General features: G+C 39.7%; 1 protein-coding gene across 2 annotated transcripts in view; it reads right to left on the minus strand.

Moving 5' to 3' along the window:
- Nucleotides 1-15,846: 15,846 nt before the first annotated feature.
- The window catches only part of CD109 (CD109 molecule), a 73,199-nt gene continuing 67,927 nt past the window's right edge, over nucleotides 15,847-21,118 (minus strand). For both annotated transcript variants that reach the window (XM_050316059.1, XM_050316058.1), the window contains 3 exons: nucleotides 20,512-20,668; nucleotides 20,012-20,114; nucleotides 15,847-17,603 (listed from right to left, as the gene is read on the minus strand). In XM_050316059.1, the coding sequence (XP_050172016.1) occupies nucleotides 17,413-17,603; nucleotides 20,012-20,114; nucleotides 20,512-20,668 (451 nt within the window). In that variant the 3' untranslated portion in view covers nucleotides 15,847-17,412. The remainder of the gene's footprint in view (nucleotides 17,604-20,011; nucleotides 20,115-20,511; nucleotides 20,669-21,118) is intronic.

Here is a 21,118-nt window from a genome sequence, read left to right on the forward strand (position 1 = left end):
GATTTTACCCTTGGGGAGGAAAATGGTGAAGAAGTAGGAAATTTCAGTAGAAATATCATATGAAGGACAAAGCTTGGCACAGAATTGTAGCCAGTATTGAAAACACTCCCTTAGTAGCTTGCTCATACTCTGTAAAACTGAGTTTGTAAGTTGTAATCTAACAACACAGCTGTAACCAGCAGAGTCACAAAGACAGCATTTATATCTCTTCATAATAATGAGGAGCTGGGTGTTGAAACCTACTAAACCTATTATATGATTTGGCCTAACCTTAGGAACAGCCTGAGATAACAACTCCTGTTGTATGTTGAATGCAACCCCAAGCTGTAGTTAGGTTGCCTGCTGACAATTATTTATTTATTTATTTATTTGTAGACAACTCCTGAAAGAGTCAGAAGTTCAGATGACTGCATCTGATATCCCTTCTTAAAAGGACACCTGATCCTCTACTTTCTAATGAAAACTTTTCAAGAGTGACTGATTGTGCAAATACTGTGAACCCTGCTATAGGTCAGTGTCATAGTTCTGATTTTAGCAAAGAATTTTTTTCTTTCCCTTCCCCCTGCCATGTGTGTGTGTGCTCTGTATATTGCCCATTAGGTGAACAAAAGAATCGGCCTGGCCCAGTAATAGCCGAGAGATTAGTCTCCTTGACAACGAAGGGGGAAGAGTTGAGGGGGAGCTGGTGTGTGGGGCTGGAAGGAGGTGGGGAAGGGAGGTGTGGCTGGTGTGTGTGGGCCAGTGAGGTGAGGACCTGCTGTAAGCTGCAGAGCTGCCTGGTTTGCTTCTTTTCTTCCTGTCGGAGTGGAGTTTGTTGCTGTTCTCTTCTCAGCTGTTGCTGGCTGCAGGCCCTGCTTAACACTAATCCTAATCAGCTGAAGTTCGTGAGTTTTCTTCCATTGGGAGAACTTTCTGTTTTATTGCTGTTTTTTTTTCTTTTCCTTCTCCCTTCCCCCCCCAGTCCCTCTCTCTCTCTCCTTCCCCAGTGTGGGAAGGGAAGGGGAACCGAGGTTTTTTTTTTTTTTTTTTGGTTTTTGGTTTGTACCTGGAGAGTACTGTTTTGGTTTTTTTCCCCATCCCACGGGGCGGTGACTAGGGATTCCATAGCGCCGCCTGGTGATGGGCACTGGACAGTACAAGTTCTGCTTCCTCCAGTGATCCAACAGCGCCACCTGGTGACTACAATAGGACACTACAAGTTCTACACCTCCAGTGACCCAACAGCGCCACCTGGTGAATGGTACAGGACATTACAAATTTTGCATCTCCAGTGACCCGACGGCGCCCCCTGCTGACTGTGGTTGGAACTGCATCAAAGGGTACAAAAAATTGAACTGTTTGATTTTCTTCTTGCCGGTTTATCGGTTTTGTTCTTAAAGGGGATTATTGGTGGGTATAGGAGTATTGCTTAGTTATTTTACTTGGGTTTTTTTCGTGTTCCTGTTAATACACACATACCTTTAATAAAGGGCTGTTATTTTCCCTTTTCCATAATTTGTTTTCCTTCAATCGAAGCCTCTTAATTTTGGATTTATAATTGCTTGGAAAGAGAAGTTTGGGTCTTTTCCTCCTAATCCATCCTCAGCAAAAGACCCTTGTCTCATTTAAACTGGGACAGTTAGAAATCAAATATCCAGGCAGTCCCACTTTGCTTTTAAGAATCAGAAGTCGCTTTTGGAGGGAATTATGGCCTAGATTTTCATTATCACCGTTTAACTCCACTGTAGCTCCAGTGAATTCAAAGCAGTTTTTCAGCACTTCCCTTAACATCAGCAGCAAGTTACACTTCATGTGTTTCAGTAAGTCTCATAAAAACTATTTAATGCTGCGTCATTGCAGCAGGGCTTGCAGACATCAGGTCATTACAAAACAGCTCCAGAAAGGACATCAAGAGATTACCTATTCCACCTAGACAGATTCGTACAGACCCAGGTCATTATTAGCAGATTTTTGTATAGCTTGCTCTTACAGAGTGTCTTATTGAATCAGCAGGCTCTCTCCCACAGCAGCCTTTCCCACAGTTTGTTTGTCCTATTAGAAAGGTTCTCCCTGCTGTTTAGGCTAGAACTTTCTTCCTGAAATTTAATCACCTGGTTCTAATTTTACCTCTCATGGTCACAGTAAATAAATTATTCTCCTAAATTTTCAAGACTTTTTGAATTCATTAGACATGGTTGACAGAGAAACATCCACATCCCCACCTCCTGGGGCTTCTAGCAACCCTAATTCATTCAATCGTCCCATGGTGGCTGAGCTTCCTAGACAATCTGTGTTCTTTGCTTTCGGGAGCCAGACCACTGTCACAGACCTCAACAGAGCATGACCAATAGCTGAGAAGTAGAAGGGGATCACGTGCCTCCCAAATGTACTCTTCTTTCTACATTAGACTCTCTTGTTTGCCTTTCTGCACTGTAGCTTGTGGTCGCTGACTCTCGCTGGGTTGTTTAAGCTCGTATGTTCTGTTCCTGAACACCCTTCCCGGAGTGATCTGCATTACACGTACACTGCACGTGATGTGGAGAAAGAGACTGTTGTTCACGCCAATAAAATGTAACTTGAATACACGTAGGAATGTTATGCAACCTGGAAAAAAAGACGTGTAACATCAGCCTGAAGGGTCAGTTTTGCTGCCGCTAGCACAGGATGAATACTGATCTATACATTGATCTAGCAACAACAGAACACAGTTTTGCTCCTTATCCCTCTCTTGCTTTCCTTCTTTCACATTGCCAGCTTTCCCTGTGTCTCTCAGACAGACTCAGATACCATTGCCAAAGGCATGTTTTGGCCAGAGACCAGGCACAGAGGTTGGGTGCTTGCCCAGGTGGGAGACAGCCACTCTCGTGCCTGGGTATTGGGGTGCAATAGTGCAAACAAGTGATATCTGCCAAGCTGCTCCTGCTCCAGGCAGCTGCCTTTGTTCACTGCCTCTCTGCTTGCCTGCCACTGCCCAGGCTTGGGGAGCACAAGGTGGCACTTGGCTTTACTTGCAGTTCACATAACTTGTTTTCAATCACCTCCAGGGAAAAGCATTGTTCGAACCTCCTGCAAGCCAGATGTGCCCACAAGTTACCAGGTGAAATGTGCTAATCTAGAGAGACTTGGGGTTTAGGATTGTATTTGAGAGTGTTCCTGTATAAGACCTTGTGCAGCATTATTCCGACTTTATTTCTTGCAAATGTGGAAGAATAAAGTCATTGTGAAAAAGTGGAAAAAGAATGAAACTAGAGAAGCAGATGAGGCAGAGCTGTACAGGTCATACCAGGCTTTGTTTTCTGTGTAATGTGCAGTTAAATGTTTCATACTCCTTTGGTGAGAGGTACCACTTCGAGACCACACGCTGTGCTTCCTCACAAAGAATTCACACCTTTTTTTTTCCCTTCTCCTGTATCCTGTAATAAAAGTCTTTTAGACTGTGGTTGGTCTCTGTGTATTGGAGAAGTGGTGGATGGAGGTGGGAAAGGAACCATGAAAGCTGTAGCATCACATCTTAAATGGAGCAAGCAGAATATGTAGCAATGACAAAATCACTCCTTACAACTGTCTTAATAAAACTTAATGTTGTTAAACATTAAAGGTGTTTGTATTTTTATTATTCTAAGATTCAATTAAAATTAGGAACAGAAAAACAACAGACCTAAGCTGTATGTGAATAACTGACCAAGGAAAATAATCATGCACATGAACAAGACACACCTTTCATATTGGCTCCCATCTAACATCCAGCCATCCCATCTTTAAATAATCATTGTGGTGATGATGCATAGTACATTCCTGAAATCAAACTGCAAACTATAAAGGAAAAATCATATGGCATCTTGCTGATACATGGTCTTGTACTGAACTCAGAATACAAAGTAGAGATCGATCTCTGGCTTAATTAGCTGCCCACTGAGCTGGAGTTGGCTGCTATCTTTTTTCTACATATGAAACCGCAGAGATTTCTTAGTACATTTTTTCCACATGTGCTTATAATACTATCCCTGCTCCTTGAATCCAGCATTTTAATAAGAATTCATCTCTAAAAAAATATAACAAAATGTCTATCCACTTCCCTAAAGTATCCCTTAGCCCAGACCTCTCTTTCCATCAATGTGAGTCAGAAGAATCCCCAGGGAAATCCGTACAGTGTCCCTGGTAGGTGGCTGTTGTGATTAAGATCAAAAGGCACTTTTTTGTATAATTTTATTCCTCTTTATTAGGGATATGATTTCTCATTCTTTACTTCAAACATATTAAGATCCTCACTTCCCTAAGCAGCTGTGCCTAAGGTCTTGGCTGGTTACAAGATACAAAGACCTTGCTAAGGCTGGACAGACATGGGCTAAGACAGAACAGACAAGATACTGAGGTCTGAAAGTAGGCACCACCAACATGCACTTCATCTGCATGGGGTCACAGGTATTTTAAAAGTGTCCATGGGTCAAGAAAAAAGGAGTCACCACTTGTGAACCACTTACAAATGCATCTGCCTGACACTTCTTGTGTTTGAAGGGATGGTATGTTTGCACCAGTATTTACACTCAAGCTCTGTTTAAGTCTACATTTATCTTGTAGCTTGCTTCAAAACCACTTTTCTACAAACTGGTCCATCATCAAAATATTTCATGTTCCAAATTTGCTTTACTTAGGGCTATTATCAATTTGAAAAGAAAAAAAATATAACTATTTGACTGACAAGCAAAGTTGATTTCATATGTTGTTCCATGTGGCATTTATATGATCCCTATATTAATATTTAAAATATTTAAATATTTTTAAGTTAAACCATTTCTGACAGAACTGAAATTAAAATTTACATATAATTGGCTCCATATGAAGATCTCAGTACCAAGTACCTCCCATTAGACTGCAAAATTAACTTCCTTTTATGTACTGCCCTACCAATTTCAAACTGAAAATTTCACTGTATATGAAGTTCTTCTAGTGATAAAACATATTGAATGACATTGTAATAAACATGGTAGATTCCCCTTTTTGTACATGCTTTCATGAACAGTGAATCAGTTTTATTGCAGTGTCAACCATAATAAAGTGTTGGCCTAGAAGATATACTTTTAGGATTATTAGTCTGTTCATATACCAACTGGGATATTATGGCAGACAATAGTGCATAAAACTACATAAAATATATTGTAAGGTAAAACTACAAAACAGTCCTTGCAGTCAGCTTAGAAGGAATCAGTGTTATATATTACACAAAAGGCTTAAACTGAGGGCAAATGAAGAAAATAAAACAGGATAACAAATGCAACAAACAGTACCTAAAATACAAGACAAACCCATGAATTGTTGGTAGGAAATACAAACATATTTCCAAATAGAAATTGTTGGTAGGAATACAAACACACGCAAGTTTTGCATCTAAATAAGTCCTTTCTAGTCTGCAACTGTTTATTAAAGTGCTTAGTATGGTCTTATGGAAGTAAAGCCAAGGATAGGTTTCTGGACCCAGATAACTATCAGTGTCAGGGACACAGAGAACTCATGTCTATGCTCCAGGAAGGATTTAAAACAGCTCCTCCATGAGCTCCCACACAGCCTTACATCAGCTTTTGTTAGTGTTCCAGTGCAGTACAGGCATTTCTAGCTCCTTCATACTTAACTGCTTAAAAGTCCCACTATAAGGCTTCACATTCTTCCAATTGTCAAGCTACAACAGTTGGATTTCATACCTTAGGTTTCCATGATATTATTAAGCCTACAAGCTTTTTTCAGAAACTTAAGCACTGAAGATCCTTTGACTCTATTTATAAACATCTACACTGACTGCTCCTTCCTTCTATTTAATTTCTTTGCTACTTTTACTATTATCGCCATCACTTCTATGATAAACTATTATCCCATTAACCTCTGCTGACTCTTCTGTAGATTAAACTATTGCTTCTTTATCCCCATCCTCATACATCTTGTCTGTGAGGTCCCTGTTGACATTTCCATCTGAGTCTCAGCCCACACCGGAGCAGCTCCTTCAGCTGAGATTGCAGCAGTGTTGGGTGGGGGAAGCACAGCTTTTCAGATAGCACTTCTATTTACAAAACCCAGCATGTTTGCTTCTTTTAGAATAACTTGACAAATGTTGTCAGATGCAATAGTTTGGCATGTGTTCAGTGAAATATCCATTTGCATTCCATCTTTTCTTCAGCAGAATTTCTACCTGGTCAGTCATTCCCCAGTCTGCATCTGTGCAGCTCAGCACTGGCTTTCCTAAGCACAGAGCTTTGTTCTTCTCTCGGTTAGAGTGAAATCAATGTTTTTGGAGCATTTTTGCATTTTGTCAAGGTCAACTTGAATTCTGGCCTCTGCAGTACTGGAAGTCCCTTCAGTCTATTGGTGCCTGCAAATTCAGTAAGGCAATTTCTATCTTTCAAAATAGGGACCCAAACCATCTCTGTGAAATTTGACTCAATGTAACTTTCTATACTGAGTCTTCAAAAGAAAATCCTTTCTCCACTGCAACACTTCGTTATTTTAAGGCTTTCAAAGCCCAGAAGAGGATAATAAGAAAGCAGCAGTTCCATTCAGGGTTCCTTGCACCAGAAGGACTTAGGGATTGTGTTACAGAGGGTAACAGCAGAAACACATCAAGTCCTTTCTGGAAACCTGCAGAGGATGCTTCCGATGAAAGGCATGAAAATTTAGCTGCACAATATTTTTTTATTACATAAAATTTATTTCTAATCTCTAATAGTTCAAGACTAGTTTAAATCTAATGCATGAGGTTTTAACTTATCCTTTGCCCACGTAAGTACAATTGTACTTGGTCACAGTATGCTCAGAGGTTATATTAACCCTGGAAGTTATGGCTGTGTAATTTTTTTTCACATGGGGAAAAAAATCTTACAACAAAGGTGATCACTGTATGAAAACAGCTCCATGTCTCATGGGGCACATCTCACTCAAGGGCTGCTCTACTTCTGACAGAGGTAGACAACTACATAAAAAAAAAAATCCCAGGATTTTCTATATTATGCCAAATCCCTTTGGTCTGTCCCAGTTTAAATGAGACAAGGGTCTTTTGCTGAGGATGGATTAGGAGGAAAAGACCCAAACTTCTCTTTCCAAGCAATTATAAATCCAAAATTAAGAGGCTTCGATTGAAGGAAAACAAATTATGGAAAAGGGAAAATAACAGCCCTTTATTAAAAGGTATGTGTGTATTAACAGGAACACGAAAAAAACAAGTAAAATAACTAAGTAATACTCCTATAACCACCAATAATCCCCCTCAAGAAACAAAACCGATAAACCGGCAAAAGGAAAATAGTTCAATTTCTTGCACCCTTTGGTGTGGTTCCAACCACAGTCAGCAGGGGGTGCTGTCGGGTCACTGGAGGTGCAAAAACGTGTAGTGTCCTATTGTAGTCACCAGGTGGCGCTGTTGGATCACGGGAGGAGCAGAACTTGTAATGTCCAGTGCCCATCACCAGGCAGCTCTGTGAGATCCTTGGCTGCCGCCAGGTGGGGGAGGGGGAAAGAAGGGGAAGGGGAAAAAAAACAACAGTAATAAAACAGAAAGTTCTCCCAATGGAAGAAAACTCACAAACTTCAGCTGATTGGGGTCCATTGTAAGCAGGGCCTGCAGCCAGCCACAGCTGAGCCAAGAGCAGCAGCCAGAACTCCCCTCCGACAGGAAAGAGACAAAGGAACCTGGCAGTGTCTGCAGCCCGCAGCAGCCTCCCCTCAGGGTAGAGAGACTGCGCTCTCCCCCCCAGCCTCCACCCCCTTCCAGTCACACACCAGCCAACTCCCCCCTTCGTTGTCAAGGAAACTAATCTCGGCCATTAGTGGACTCGGGCTGATTCTTTTGTTCAACTAATGGCCCATATACAGAGCGCACACACACGGCAGGGGGAAAGGAAAGAAAAATTCCTTGCTAAAAATCAGAATTATGACAGGTCATTCCCAAGAGAAGCCAAAGGGTGCACTGGTAGTTCATAAACCTACCTTTCTTCCCTTTACATGTATAGCTTATCACTCCCACAAACTTACTGAACTTGATAACTCTTAAGATATCCCCACTAAGATATTAGTCTCCTTGGTTCCCTATACAGCAGAAGTAAATGAACAAACAAACAAGCAAATAAGGAGATAATTTAGCTGCTCCAACTTACCCTTTCCAGAAACTCATCTCTTTCCATCAATCATTTAGACAGGATACGAAGCAGTTACTCTCTCCTGAAGTCACAATCCTATCACCCCTCAGGACTGTGCTGTCTTTACTAGGACTGCAGCAACGTGGAAGCAACAAGAAGTATATTTGAACAAAGGGAATCAAAGGGAAAATGAGAAAAGGATAATTTGCAGAGCCTGTAAACAGTATCCACATTCAGTATTCACAGCCTGTCCAGAATCCTCAAAGAGCTGGCTGATGGCATCGCAAAACCTCTCTCAGTGATTTTTGAGTGGTCTTGGGAATCCGGAGAGATCCCAGCTGACTGGAAACTGGCAAATGCTGTCCCAATTTTCAAGAAGGGCATGAAGGACGATGTCAGAAACTACAGGCCTGTCAGTCTCAATTCAGTGCTTGGTAAAGTTATGGAGAAGATTATTCTGGGAAGTATTGAAAAACACCTGAAAGACAACATAGCCATTGGTCACAGCCAGAACAGCTTCATGGGAGGAAAGTCCTGTTTATCAAACCTGATCTACTTTTATGACAAGGTAACCCACCTAGCTGATCAAGGGAAGACAGTTGATGTAATATTTTTGGATTTCAGTAAAGCTTTCAATACTGTCTCCCACAGGATCCTTCTGGACAAAATGTCCAGCACACAGCTGGATAAACACATCACAACATGTGAGAAATTGTCTCACAGGGTAAGCACAGAGGGTAATAGTGAATGGGGTGACATCAGAGTGGTGACCTGTCACTAGTGGGGTTCCACAGGCCTCCATCTTAGGCCCTGTGCTCTTCATCATAAATGACTTGGATGCAGGACTGGAAGGGATACTAAGCAAGTTTGCAGATGACACAGCTCCAGGGAGAAGCTGTTGACTCCCTGGAAGGTAGGGAGGCCCTGCAGAGAGACCTCAACAAATTAGAGAGATGGGCAATCACTAACCATCTGAAGTTCAACAAGGGAAAGTGCTGGATTCTGCACCTGGGATGGGGCAATCCCAGATGTACATACAGACTGGGGAATTAGACGCTGGAAAGCAGTGCCACAGAAAGGGACCTGGGGCTCCTGGTTGATTGATGGCAAGTTGAATATGAGTCAGCAGTGCCCTGGCAGCCAGGAGGGCCAACCGTGTCCTGGGGGCATCAGGCAAAGCATCACCAGCCAGTCGAGGGAGGGGATTGTTCCACTCTGCTCTGCACTGGGAGAGCCTCGCCTTGAATACTTTATGCAGTTTTGGGCACCTCAATATGAGAAAAGTATTAGTCTCTTAGAGAGTGTCCACAGGAGGGCAATGAAGGTGGTGAAGAACCTTGAGGTGAAGCCGTATGAGGAGCAGCTGAAGTTGCTTGGTCTGTTCAGCCTGGACAAGAGGAGACTGAGAGGAGACCTCATTGCAGTTACAACTTTGTCATGAGGGGAAGAGGAGGGCAGACACTGATCTCTTCTCTGTGGTGACCAGTGATAGGACCTGATGGAATGGCCTGAAGTTGTGTCAAGAGAGGTTTATGTTAAACACTAGAAAAAGGTTCTTCACCCAGAGAGTGGTTGGGTGCTGGAACAGGCTCCCCAGGGCAGTGATCACAGTACCAAGTCACAGAGTTCAAGAAGCATTTGGACGATACTCTCAGGCAAATAGTGTGACTCTTGGGGATGGTCCTGTGTAGGACCAGGAGTTGGAATCGATGATCCTTGTGGGTCCCTTCCAATTCAGCATATCCTGTGATTCTGTGATTCTTGTTGCCATTAAAGATTACCACTCCTCAGTCCCTAATGTGCTAATAATGGGGGAAACGAAGCAGAAAGGGAGAATGAACAATAACAAGAATCAGGTAAAAGTCTTGAGCATAAGGAAAAATATTTTTAAAGAACAGAACATTAAACTATCTTCCACTTTGGAAAGTGCTTTTCTGTTAAAGGAACATCAGCATAAGTTATATGTTAAGAATTAGAACATACAACTAAAACATATGGCAGTCAGATGAAAAAGAATATTTGTATTGCTTTATGATGTTCTTATACTGGGCAAAAAAATATAAAACCACATGAACCTGCACTTTTAAAACAGTTACACATGCAAGAGGAGTAAAGGAAGAAACAATACTGAAACCTTCTGTATCTTTTATCATCTGCTGCCATATAGAAATGGCTGTCATTTTCTCAAGGTCTGGGGATTGTGGGGACAGCTCAAGGAGAGCAAAACAAATGACAGAATGGGATTTTTTCACTAAACCAAACCAAAACAAAAAAAACCCCTACTAAAACAGTAATTTTACTTCAGTGGATTCTTCATTTGTACAACTGAGGTATTTTAAATTCAATCAAAATATTTCCATATTTATACTCCTAGGCTTACTGCATTTACCCATAAAAAGATACTATTTGAGTATAAAATGAGAGACCCTGTTACAACAAACCAATACCAATGCAGGAAAAAAACAGGTTTTAGCTAGATGGCAAGAGAGTTGAAATCTCACTAGAAGGGAAGAGACAACAACAGATAGACCCACTGAAAAGACCCAAGAAACTGCATAATGTTGGTCACTGCAACAGAACTCAGATCCATGGGAGCACAAGGCTTGTCAATGCTCACACACATCATCCCATGTGAAATCACAGCAAAGGAGACCTGCTGAAGGGGTTTGCAGGGAACTGATACGACTGTGCTGGAGGTAATTTCCTTCACAGTAGCCCATACAGTGCTGCATTTCAGCTTTGTGACCAAAACAGTGTAAATAACACGTCAATGTTTAAGCTGCATCCAGGCCTTCTTCATTCCTAACACTGCCCTCCTAGTAAGTAGGCTGGGGGTGAGCAAGAGGTTTGGAGGGGACATAGATGAGGCAGTTGACCCAAACTGACCAAATGGATGTTCCATACCATATCAATATCGTGCTCAGCAATAAAACTGGAGGTACTTTCCAAAGCAGCTGTTGGTCTGCTGGTGGGATGTGGTCAGCGATGCCTTTGCATCCCTTGCTTTTTCTCTTTTTTTTCCTCATATTTTGCCCTTCCCCTATGTGTCTTTATCTTCACACACGAGCTTTTTGTCTCTTAGTAGTAAGCTCTGTATCTGAAAGATTTGCTCCTGTTCACCAAACAGTATAGTTCCTGAGGTTCTCCATGACCACAAGCTGCCTACCCAAATTGAGTTCATCACATAAGACTAGTTATGCTACCTCTGTTACAGATACCAGCAAACCTTTTGGTAACTTCATTTGAACAAAATAATATACTTTTAAAATAAGGTGATGCTAGACATAAGAGTCACAAACAATGACCCACAGGTTCATTGTTCGCAGTCTGACCACGGAAACCACTGTTGTACCACTTTATTTTATTCTTATTTTACTTTTATTATTAAATTATGAGCTTTAAAACAAATGCAAGGCAGCCCCTAAGAAGTGATGATGATGGGCAGTGGTTAACAGTGTACAGAAACTGTGCTCTAGTACAAGTAGCTGTACTGTTAAACAAGCAAACAATAGACATATATTATTAAAAGTCATCTTTAATAGAATTTAAAAATAGCTATTGCAAACTTTGAGGAAAAATAAACCAATTACAATTTTCCAAAATCCTTTAAAACAGTCTAGTTCCTTAGTATTTATTATTTGAAAAGACAGAAGCGATTTGCATAGCTGGCATGTTAATTCACCTCTGTTTGCTCAAAACAGCTCATAAAAGCATTATTTTTCTACCTTTTCTGATTTGATCAAAAGTGGAAATGTGTATGATGAACCTAACTTACACCACAGTGGGTATCTGACCATGTCTCAAGGCAGCCAAAAGTGCTTAAGGCCTGATATGGAAAAAGAAGAGATGTGCTAGTCAGTAAGACAGCTTATGTATGGTACATTACACCTGCTTCTATACTTCCTTTGAGCCAGCAATTTTATATTTTCTTTCTTGTTTTTAGTACCCCAAACAACCCAACAATACAAAAATCCACAAAAAAAACCCAAAAAAACACAAAAACAAACAAAAAACCTAGTTCATAACATCAGAAGATTTAAGCAAGGCTGATGAAGTTTTTGGGTAACCAATAAGAAATATATAAATAAAATGTATGATTTTTAAAGATAAATCTTTCGCTGGAGTTCTGGTGACTCAAAAGTGGCACGTAAGGAATTAATGCTCATACGCATCTGAAAACAAGCTATCCATAGGAAAAATAATCACTGGATTGATCTAATACAGCACAGTCAGCCTAAACTGCCTAGAATAGCATTAGTGCAATGCTATGGTATTTCAATATGGCACACAAAAATACAATAAACTGAATGAGAAACAACATGGAAGTGAAATATTTTGATATGGGGAAAAGGAAAAAATTGATGCTACATTTTTTACATAAATTACTAGTGAGAATGTCTACTTTCAAAATCTTCAAATCACAAAGAGATGGTTCACTGCATAAAGATTTATGGTACAAGAAGAAAGATTGTAACGAAAATATTATTGCTCATTAGAAGTAAAACTGAATACTCTGTTTGAGATAGAAAAATTATGCCATTAGGCACTAGTTCAAATACATTCTTTCCTAAAAATCTAGCTGTATTTTAAAAAAACAAACATCACATAATGTTGTTGGTTTGGGCACTTTGTGAAAATCTTGGGTTTAATTGCACATGCACTGTACACTGTAGCATACTCCAGCCTATAATGGCTTTGCATATGCTTTCTACAGGAACCAACTTAAACTAAATATTTTCAATATTCACACCAACTTGAACACCACTTTTGGAGAAATATTGCTAGGATAATATTTTGGAAACTGAATAAAACCAATTTTTGCATCTTAGGCTTGATTTTCAACGACTTTCAACACAAAAGCTAGGCACATATTATAAGAGGGACATGGAACTGTTGGAGTGAGTCTAGAGGAGGGTCACAAAGTTGATAAGAGGACTACCCCATCCACCCCATGAAGAGAGGCTGAGAAAGTTGGGGCTGTTCAGCCTGGAGAAGAGAAGGTTGCATGGAGACCTCATAGCAACCTTCCAGTATCTGAAAGGGGCCTGCAGGGAGGCCAGAGGAGGGACTCCTTATCAGGAATTTTAGTGACAGGACAAGGAATAATGGATACAAAGTGAAAGAGGGGAGATTTAGTTAGATATTCAGAAGATATTTTTTACTGTGAGGGTGGTGAGACACCGGAACAGGTTGCCCAGGGGGGATGAGGATGCCCCAACCCTGGCAGTGCTCAAGGCCAGGTTGGATAAGGCCTTGAGCAACCTGCTGCACTGACCACAGCAGGGAGTGTTGGGACTAGATGATCTTCAGAGTCCATTCCAACCCCCTACCATTCTATAATTCTGTGAACATTGGACCTTGGCTCTCATGTTTCTCCTGCACCAGTATGGCCAATTCTCCCTTTTATCACATGCCATTGATGTCCACAAGCCACAGGCTCCTGCTTGTGAAGTAAGTGGGAGCATGTGGTATGGAAGTAAACTGGGAAATAAATACCTGCACTTCATGTGTGTGACACAATTTGTGTCAGGGAAGTTTATTTTGGATATTAGGAAAGATTTCCTCACCAAAAGGACTCCTGTGCATTGAACAGGCTGCCCAAGGAAGTGGTGGTGTCACCATCCCTGGAGGTATACAGAAGATGTGTAGATGTGTCATTTGGAGACAGTGGTGGACTTGGCAGTACTGGGTTAACAGTTGGACTCAGTGATCTTAAAGGTCTTTTCCAACCTAAACAATTCTAAAGCAGTGCCATGCTGGAATCCAAATCAGCCATCAAGCTGGCCCAGCATGCAGACTCTGAGGTGCTCTAAGCTGTCAGGTAGCACTCATACCCTGTTCTGAAAAACAGCATTTAGTAGAGAAGATTTCTAGATGACACCCACCTTGAAACCTACAGAGAAAACCTCAACTAAGATCATGGCTGATAGCAAAGGTAGAATTTTTGGGGGTACCTGTAAAATGCAGTATAGTGTTTTTCTAGACTCAACCCTAAGTAAATGAATATTTCTTACTGATTCAATAGTGTATTAATGGCCCTGGATACATCATGTCCATTGACACCATATGGCTGAAAAGCAAGTACCAGAGAACACTCAGATTCCAAAGAAACGGCAACCACACAGAAATGTTCATGCAATGCAACATGAAGACTCCATCACAAAATACCTATTCCTGACTGCTTTTAGCATCACTCCTTAACACTCCTGATAGACCTTGTTGCTAAAGAGTTTCAAAGGGGTTTTTTGCTAAAAGATTTCCTATAAACTTCAGTGGGAGTAGGCCCCTCTAACATCAAAAACTGATGTTACAGGGGGGATCATATATACACACTGAGCATTTGTGCAAAAGTTTCCCCAAAATGATGAGGAAAACAAAAGAAGAGTCACTATTCCCCACAATATTCCCTGTCCAATGTTCCATTCACTGCCAACACACAATACAAATTTTATCCTCTCAACTCATTCAAAGCACCAGCCACAGCTGCAAAGTGACTGAAGGCACTGATGCAGGAATATTATAGGCCACCTGATGCAAACACTGTGTGAAGTGATACATTGTACACTGTTCCTTTAAAATACCTTGGTACAGAGACAGATTTGGATGTCTGTAACGATATGCCTGCTGAATAGAAAAAAGTGAAATAAAAGAGGGTGTTTGTTCACTGACTCCAACAATTTCCCTGATATAGTACATTATGACTGATGCTTTTTATATGGTGTGCAAGGCAGCCAAAAGTCATTTAAAAACATGTGTTGTTTGTCTCAAAAGCAAATGTAAGGGAATACTAGTAAAAGTTGAACTGTCCGAGACTCTGCTAAGCACTTTGTTTTTCTTGAAGGAAATCAGGAAGATGGGACTGCATGCTAAATAGAACTAATTTATTCCTACTATCTACTGCAAAGGAGTAATTTATCTCCAGTACCTCGTGTTTAGAAAATGAGTCTCTTTATCCTAACATCAACCAGGTACCAATACCCCTGTTAGGAGCTCTACATATAGTAGAACCTGAACGTCTGTGAGCTTTGGGTTCTTGAACTTATATATATTATAAGGAGGCAAATGACATGTCAAGGCTGCTCCCAAAGACGAGAGACCAGCTTTCATAGGCCACCAAGAAATCAAACCCACAGCAAAACACATCCCAGTTTAGAGAGTGAACGTTTTCCAAACCTTACACTTGGCACAATTCAACCTGTGCTCCCATAAACGAGTAAAGAATTTCCAATGCAGAGATGTGTTTCAGTTTGTGTCCTGGTTTCTCGTAGCTTTGGACCCATGCAACCAAGGGCACAGCCTACAGAGGGTCAGACTGTGCATCCTACTGACTAAGCAGTTCAATAAATACAGTATTACTTAACGTGGGTCAGAGCAGCACAGGTGCTCTGTTAAGGCACCATTTAACTATTCAAGGGGCTAGATCCAAAGTGCACCAGGACAAGTGAAAAGGGTGAACCCACTACAAGAAACCAGGCCTAAGCTCTGCCAGAGAAATAGAACAGAACCCCAAATTTGTGAAAAACATTGTAAATTCTAAATATAGCTGAAGTAAAACAAATAATCCCATCTAAATTAGTTCTGCAGTTAAAAACCTATAAATCAGTATTAGAAGGCACTCCCAGTTCAGGAAGTTCAGGCCTCTTCCCATGCTACTATGCAAAATTTCCATTGTGAACAACAGTATAGATGAGCATAAATACAAAAACATAAATTTTAAGCAGTAGCAAAATTTGAATAAAAATTACTCAAGGAAAGTGACTGCCATATTATTACATGTGCACAAATACACACTCCGTCTCAAAAAGGTATGAAAGAAAGGGAATCAATTGTCTCATAATTTCTACCTCTGTTAATTGGCATACAGCTATTAACTTCATTTTAGTAACTGTGAGTGTGTGTTATCAGCTTGACTTTCTTATTAAAAAGAAGTAAGCATTAGATGTCACAGGCAGTGTTCAAGAAGGATAAATTGGCTGCCACACAAGGAACATGCTCATACACTCATTCAGCAGCAATAAGCTCTGAAGCTCACACCTTTCCACATGTAGAGATCTTTAATTCTGCCCACATGCAAAAAGCAGGTTTAGGTGTAGAAATGCCTACTGCTTTTCACCATCCTTTTCCTCCATCCCACTTCAGCAAAGCACTTAAGCATACAAGGATGTATGTAGTATGTAGTATGAAGTTAAGCAAGCGTGTGTGTTGTTTTGCTGGACTGAATACATGTGCAGTCCATGCCTCCTAAAAGCTTCTTCCACCAACCAACAGCAGGGTGCACAGATGGTATCCAGGGCCACCAACTCACATGGCGTTGAGAGCTGTAAGCAGCTGTTTGGAGTTACCACCCTTAACAAGATGACACTGCAAATGCAAGACAAAAATGACGCCCCAGAGTGACATTACTAGAAGACTTCCAAAAACCAGAAAAAGTTAAAGGTAACCTTACTCCAGTTGGCCATAAACATACACCAGTTGACACCAGCATTCTCATATGGAAAGAGAATTAGGTTTGGTTTTGAATAATTCTGGAAAAATGAAGTCTGAAAGACTTCATTCAAAGTCTGTATCAAAGACTGTATCTTTGATGCATTTAGAGTAAAACCCTTTCAGAGTAAAATGCATGAGAACATCCTGAGGCTTTATATTCAAGCATGATTAGCTTATGAATTGGCAAAAAACATGCCTATCTTCTCTGTAACGATAAAACAAACAAAAGAAAAGGAAACTGACAACTTTCTGGAGCATTCAGCAGTTTATAAATGCAGCACTTTTTGGGTCTTGGATCTGCTCTGAAGCTGGTTCCTTTCTTTTTTTTTACATATTATTCCCTATTAGAGCACACAGTGAAATTCAGTATTAATGTTAAGTGTCATACCTTCAGAACAGAACAAAGTGAGCTCTGGTACCAAGCTCCCATTTCTCTGCTTATCAATACTCCAATGGAGAAGCAGATTGTGTTTCAGAAAAGCAAACTAACATACACCCCTAAAAAACAAGCACAGCTGACAGCTGGGGTAAAATCGAAGTGGGAATATGGAGTTAAGATTATTTTTTCTCAGTCTGCTTTCTCAGTAACTCTGTGCTTCTGCAGAAAATAGCTTCAGTATGAAACTAACACTTGGAAAGTTTTTCCAGCAGACACTCTTAAAGAAGTTTTCTGGCACAGCCAGAAATTTACCATATGGGCCAGCCCAGTTCTCCCTGAACACAGCAGGAGTTTGGTCACAGTAATCGCTGAAGATGGGCTGGTATCTGAACACAAAATTTTCTTTGGATAATTTATGGAAACCTTAGATGTGAAACAATCTGTTTCCTTTTACAGCATCCAACTGCACAGCAAGTTTACATGAAGGACAAATATCACACAGAACAAGGAGGCCAACGAAGAGTGCTGAAGCAAAGCTGGAGAACCATCTCGGTGGCAAAGACTGCAATCACTTTCACAGAAGTCACAAGAGGTTATGCTTTGCATTACTTCTGAGTTGTAGCTCCTCACCGCTCTTCTCCCTGTTCAAAAAAGTTAGTTAACATTAATTAATGAACTTCTGAGAACTGACCAACAAACTAGCTTCACAAAGAAACCATTTTTAAAGGATGCACTGAACCCTGATGCAGACCTCATCATACACTGCAAAATACTTCCCAGAATTATTATTTAAGCATAGACATTAATCATTTTTCCTCATCCAGAATATATCAATATATTCAAGGAAATGCTTGTTGAAAGGTACACCTTCATAGGCTCAACTTCAACTGTTAGACCCAATCTGTTCACAAACCTCAGTCAAACATTTTGAAAGGAATTTTGTCCCTAACTGCATGACAAAGGAATTTGGATGCTTCCCCTGTCAGGTTATTGGCTATAACATTTAAGATCTAGGTCTCTCATAACTGATGGTTTCTCTTTCTATTGTATTTGGGAGCTTCAGCTTCCTGAATTGCGGACTGCTTACCTGACCTAGCTCCTGCTTCTGTATTTTACTCTCCCATTCACTGAAGGGTTGCTACAAAGCCAAACAGACTAGAAGCCTGAAAAATCATATTCATTTCAAAAACATCAATGCATGGTAATTGCTCACAGAACAAGCTTTTGCAAAGTTTCTTCCACCTAGTGGTTTTTTGGGGGGTTTTTTTTGGAGGTTTTCATTCCAACTAGGGAACTTGCCATTTCTTTTTTTATAAGTATCATTTTTAAACTGAAATTATATTCAGTTTCATTTCAAGCCTCAAGATATTAAAAAATAAAATAAAACGTACAGCTTATGAGCCCAAATTCTTACCAAACATTGAAACCAAACTTATTCTAAACAGTCGGGTAAGAGAATACTGCTGTATTGGCATCCAAGCCAGCTCTTATACCTATGACAGTTGTACTACTGCCACACAGATATATTTTTTGATAAATGCCAGAGCATGAGAGCTCCTTAGACATCTCCTAACTCTGAATATATCATGAATCTGACTGTCACTAATCACATAAAATATAGCCCCACAATCACAACAAATATAGCCCCATCATCAATTACATCAGTGGTGGAAAATCAAATTAAAATAAAAGCATATTCCTGTATTAGATAGAAAGGAGTTCTCTCAGGAGAACTCAGAATCACAACATATGCATATATGTTAACCAATAATATGTCTATGGTATATAGTAATAGGAATGGTGTATAATAAAATAATATTTGAAATAAATAATTTTCTTGAAGTTAAAGCTTTCTATTTCAGCACTGATTATGTCATACAATTTTTTCCTCACAGATATTAATTTAGTTAAATTTTTATTGAGAATTTATGAACTGCAGTTATTTAAATACAATAAAAATATTTCACATGTGTATTTATATGTAACTTTGTAATACACATATTCATTAGCCTATCTAATGGCATTTTTCTAATAGATTAGGTTCTGAACTCTTCTTCTAGGAACTGAAGTATGTGGGAATTAATTTTGGCCATAGATGCTGTGTTATGTGTTTGTCTCAAATAAAAACCTGGTGTATTTTTTAAGTCACACCAGGCCTTAAAACATGCTCTACATTAATGGACTGTGTAGCTACATCTACTCATTTCCCATTTTACTTTAAATTCTGTGATTGGACAAGCATTTCAGCCTACACAGAATAAATGTGATCTTCACCTAGCTACAGTAGCACACATCATAGTATATTTGGTTGTCTTTTGTATTGTGCTAAAACAAACTAACGTGAAAAAAACTGCCTATACAACTTTTTTATGTCTTATTTCAAACCAAGCCTAAATCCTTAATAATGTTCCAACTGGCTGGTGTAATGAAAACCTAATATTTTCTGCAGTAATTTGTAATCTTTCTTTGTTATTCATTTTGCCCAACAACTTTATACATCTTTGCCTTTCTCCAAAACACACACTGTACACACACAGAAAAAACCCAAAGAAACAAACAAACAAACAAAAACCTTTGAAACTATTCTTCCAACATACATCTTTATTAAGTAGCTATAGAAATCAAAATACTGTCATTTTCACCAGTGTTTTAAGTATTCTTAGTTTGAATGTGAAATAGATGGTAAAGCTACTTGAGAGGTCATCGTTAAACTGGTAAGTGAACTACAGTGAAATTCCTGCTTTATTTTGGTGACTTTGGGAACACACTGGGCCAAACTGAAGCCAATCTGTATCAGCTTCAACTAAGTTATGACAATTCACACCAATTGAGGAACCAACCCATTAGGACAATAAACATATAAGGGAAAACACTACTATTTGTTGAGAAATTGGGCATGCCGATGTCCAAAAAGGATGCACTTTAATGAAAAGAAGTCAACTTCAGTTTAATGCAGCTTTCTCTTCAATAAAATTTGTTCTATTTCCTTAAAAGCCTTTCTTTCAAGCTTCTGAATCACTAAGCCCTGTTTGAAATGTCTGACACTTACGAGGTTCATAGTAATCCACCACAGTCACTGAAGCATCCTGGATATTTGCCACTTTGAAGTCCCTTGTAGACGGAATATCCACACAAACTTGTGTTGCATTTAGCTAGAAAAACAGGAGAGAAACATTCTGAGAACCCTAGTAGTGGTTTCATAGAAGAGGCAAGGACTTTTATCTCAGCAGTAGTCCATTTCTAAAGACTTGGAGTCAGGATGCATATAAAGATGCTTATCTTGGTCAAACTACAGACTTCTTGAAATGCCTGCCTTCTTATACATTATTTTTAAGGGACTTAATTTAGAAACCCCTTACAAATACAACTGAGTGGTACCTATCCAATCAGTCTCACTAAAAAATAGTGGAACTATTAATTCAATGTGAGTAGCAGATGTTGATTTCCCCAAAGAATACAATCATAATGCCTTTCCAAATTTAGGCCAAACAATGTCTGAACCAAGATTAACATCACTACAAACACATTTTTTTGTTATTTTCAACTTACAGAGTCTAAGTATAGGTTGACTTTTCCATTGTCTTTTTCCATCTTCTTAACTGTATTGTCTAATGGAACAAAATCTGGTGACACAGAGAAACCACTGAGTAAGCCAACCTCCATGAGGACCATACCACTACGGGAAGCTGTGCCTGAACCAAAGTACCTTTTCAAAAAACAGAGAGAAAGAAACTTTTAGAAGAAATACAGTAGCCCACTCTCCAAAGAAAATGTTTGATCTTTACGTCTCAACTACAGAAGTAATAATGTTTAAGAATAATTAGGAAACAAAGGGAGCAAAACGCTGACAAGAAAATTTCTAATGATAACAAGCTAAAAATTGATTTCTCGATTATTTTGTCTGTTAATTTCAACCAGATACGCAAAAGCAGGTTCAGCACAGACAAAACTACAGTACATAAATCATATGAGAGACTACACTGACACCAGGAGGATTTTTCTTTTGACATCTGTAAGTGGAGGTTTACATCAACAACACGCAGGAAATATTGCAATTAAACATGCTTCAAAGAAGCAACTAAGAAATGCTGTAGGAATTCTTGTACTGAAATATATATATTTCTTCTTGTAAATGCATTGTTTTGCCTTTATTCAT

This window comes from Myiozetetes cayanensis, unplaced genomic scaffold, assembly GCF_022539395.1.
Source record: "Myiozetetes cayanensis isolate MyiCay16 unplaced genomic scaffold, myiCay2020 scf2-11, whole genome shotgun sequence".
NCBI lineage: Eukaryota > Metazoa > Chordata > Aves > Passeriformes > Tyrannidae > Myiozetetes > Myiozetetes cayanensis.